We start from the raw sequence: 2,294 nt of genomic DNA, 5'->3' as shown, positions 1-2,294 counted from the left end.
GGTTCAATCAGGGCTTTTAATGTCCCAAGTTGTTCTTGATTACTACTGCGTCGAGCGGTTAAGCACCCGTGACCTCCCCGCACACCGGCTGCGGAAGGGCCACGGCGCTCCCTCCTCGCATCACCCGGAGCCCCCCGGGCCGAGGGTCCCACGATCCCCCCCCCGGGCGAGGCGCTCGCGCGCGGCCCACGCGGCCGCTCGGCATGAATGAACCGCCCTCCGCCAATCGGCGGCCGCTGCGCCGCGGGGCTGCCCCGCCGAGCGCCCCCGCCGGCCGGTGCCGCCGGCCAATGGCGGCGCGGAGCGCGGGGCAGTGCCCAATGGCGACGCGGCGCGGGCCACCCGCGGCGGCAGGCGGGCCAATGGGGCAGCGGGGGCGGGGCCGGCGAGCGGCGGCCCCGCGCCCCGGCGCGCGGCTCTAAAGCGCGGCGGTAAAGCCGGCGGGTGCACTCGCTATGGCTGCCGCCGCACAGTACCTGCCGCGCTCTGCCGCGCTCATGCACCCCGACGGCGACCGCCTGCACCAGGGCACCACGTACCGCGAGGTGCAGAAGATGATGCACCACGAGTACCTGCAGGGGCTGGCCCCCGCCGCCGGGCACGCCGTCGGGCTGGCGCACCACCAGTGGCTGCCCAGCGCCGGCACGGATTGGGGCAGCGGTGGGGGCGGCGGGGGTGCGCACCTCCCGCCCGCCGAGCACGCCAAGGGTGGCCCGCCAGGGCCCCGAGAAGAGCTGTCCGCCGCCGCCTTCCACCACCGCCCGCATCTGGTGCCGCAGCCGGCGGCGGGCGGCGCGGCGGGCGGGTGGGCGCAGGGCGGCGCGCACCACCTGCCGCCTATGTCCCCGCCGTCGGGGCAGCCGCTGCTCTACGCGCAGCCCTACGCGGGTCTCAACGGGATGCTGGGCCCGCCGGCTCCCGCGCTGCACCACGGGCTGCGCGACCCTCTGGGCGCCGAGGAGGCCGGCGGGCACGAACTGGCGGCATCACCGCCGCCGCTGGGGCCGCCCGAACCGTCGGACGAGGACGCGCCCAGCTCCGACGACCTGGAGCAGTTCGCCAAGCAGTTCAAGCAGCGGCGGATCAAGCTGGGCTTCACGCAGGCCGACGTGGGGCTGGCGCTGGGCACCCTGTACGGGAACGTCTTCTCGCAGACGACGATCTGCCGGTTCGAGGCGCTGCAGCTGAGCTTCAAGAACATGTGCAAGCTGAAGCCGCTGCTCAACAAGTGGCTGGAGGAGACGGACTCCAGCACGGGCAGCCCCACCAACCTGGACAAGATCGCGGCGCAGGGCCGAAAGCGCAAGAAGCGGACGTCCATCGAGGTGGGCGTCAAGGGCGCCCTGGAGAACCACTTCCTCAAGTGCCCCAAGCCCTCGGCGCACGAGATCACCTCCCTGGCGGACTCCCTCCAGCTGGAGAAAGAGGTGGTGCGGGTCTGGTTCTGCAACCGGCGGCAGAAGGAGAAGCGGATGACGCCGGCCGGGGTCCCGCACCCCCCGATGGAGGACGTTTACGCACAGGCGGACACGTCGCCGCTGCACCACGCGCTGCCCGGTGCCGTGCAGTGACTGCCCGGGCCCCCGCGGCCCCGACGGCGGCTCGGCGGGCGGCGGGGGACGCGCTTTAATTTATTCTCAGACTGGCCCGGCCGCCCGCTCCGCGCTCTATTTATTCACCCGCCGGAGCCGCCGCGGCCGCCGCAGCAGTAGCCAAAGGTTTGCGATCTCTAATTTATTCCCCTCCTCGCGCGGCCAGGGGGACCCTTCGACACCATTTCCCGGCCCGTCTCTATTTATTTCTAACCGTGCGCGGAGCTCGCACCCTCCCGTTGGTGGGTTCGGTCCGGTCCCATCCCCTTGGGTTTCGGTTTTTGTTTGTATCTCTATTGCAAAACCAATGTAGACTGCGAGGGTACGTTTCTATTTATGTTATAGTAAATATTTTATTACTTACATAAACCATTTACCCAGGAACCGGTCTCGTGTCGTCTTTGCAGGCTGCGCGCCCGGCCGGGAGCGGGGCGGCCGCCGGGGCCGGTGGCGTTGCCTTCGCGGGGTCCCCCTGAGCCCCCCGTGCCGCCCGCCGAGCCCCGTTCCCGAGGTCCCCGGTGCCCCGGTTCACACCAGTGGCGCTCGGCGGGGTTTGCCCTCCCGGTAAAGGGCTTTGCGGAGCCGCTGCCCTGCGCGGATGCGCTGGTGCCCTGGTGCCCTGCCCCGCGCACCTTCCGCGGTGTTTTAGAGATCCGAACGTAACTTTCCACAATTTGAGCAGAAAACAGCCCGCAAGTAACT

At 70.3% G+C, this 2,294-nt stretch overlaps 1 protein-coding gene across 1 annotated transcript; it reads left to right on the top strand.

Moving 5' to 3' along the window:
• The first annotated feature begins 455 nt into the window (after positions 1-455).
• POU3F1 (POU class 3 homeobox 1) lies at positions 456-1,687 on the top strand. Its single transcript, XM_050326338.1, has one exon. The coding sequence runs from the start codon at positions 456-458 to the stop codon at positions 1,569-1,571; it is 1,116 nt and encodes a 371-aa protein (XP_050182295.1). The 3' UTR covers positions 1,572-1,687.
• Positions 1,688-2,294: the final 607 nt, after the last annotated feature.

The sequence above is a fragment of the Myiozetetes cayanensis genome, unplaced genomic scaffold (assembly GCF_022539395.1).
Source record: "Myiozetetes cayanensis isolate MyiCay16 unplaced genomic scaffold, myiCay2020 scf31, whole genome shotgun sequence".
Classification (NCBI taxonomy): Eukaryota; Metazoa; Chordata; class Aves; order Passeriformes; family Tyrannidae; genus Myiozetetes; species Myiozetetes cayanensis.
The sequence above is the reverse complement of the archived record's forward strand: the minus strand, read 5'-3'. Positions and strand labels throughout refer to the sequence as shown.

Coding starts and splice junctions, on each gene's coding strand:
- POU3F1 (XM_050326338.1), top strand. CDS start 456: ATGGCTGCCGCCGCACAGTACCTGCCGCGCTCTGCCGCGCTCATGCAC.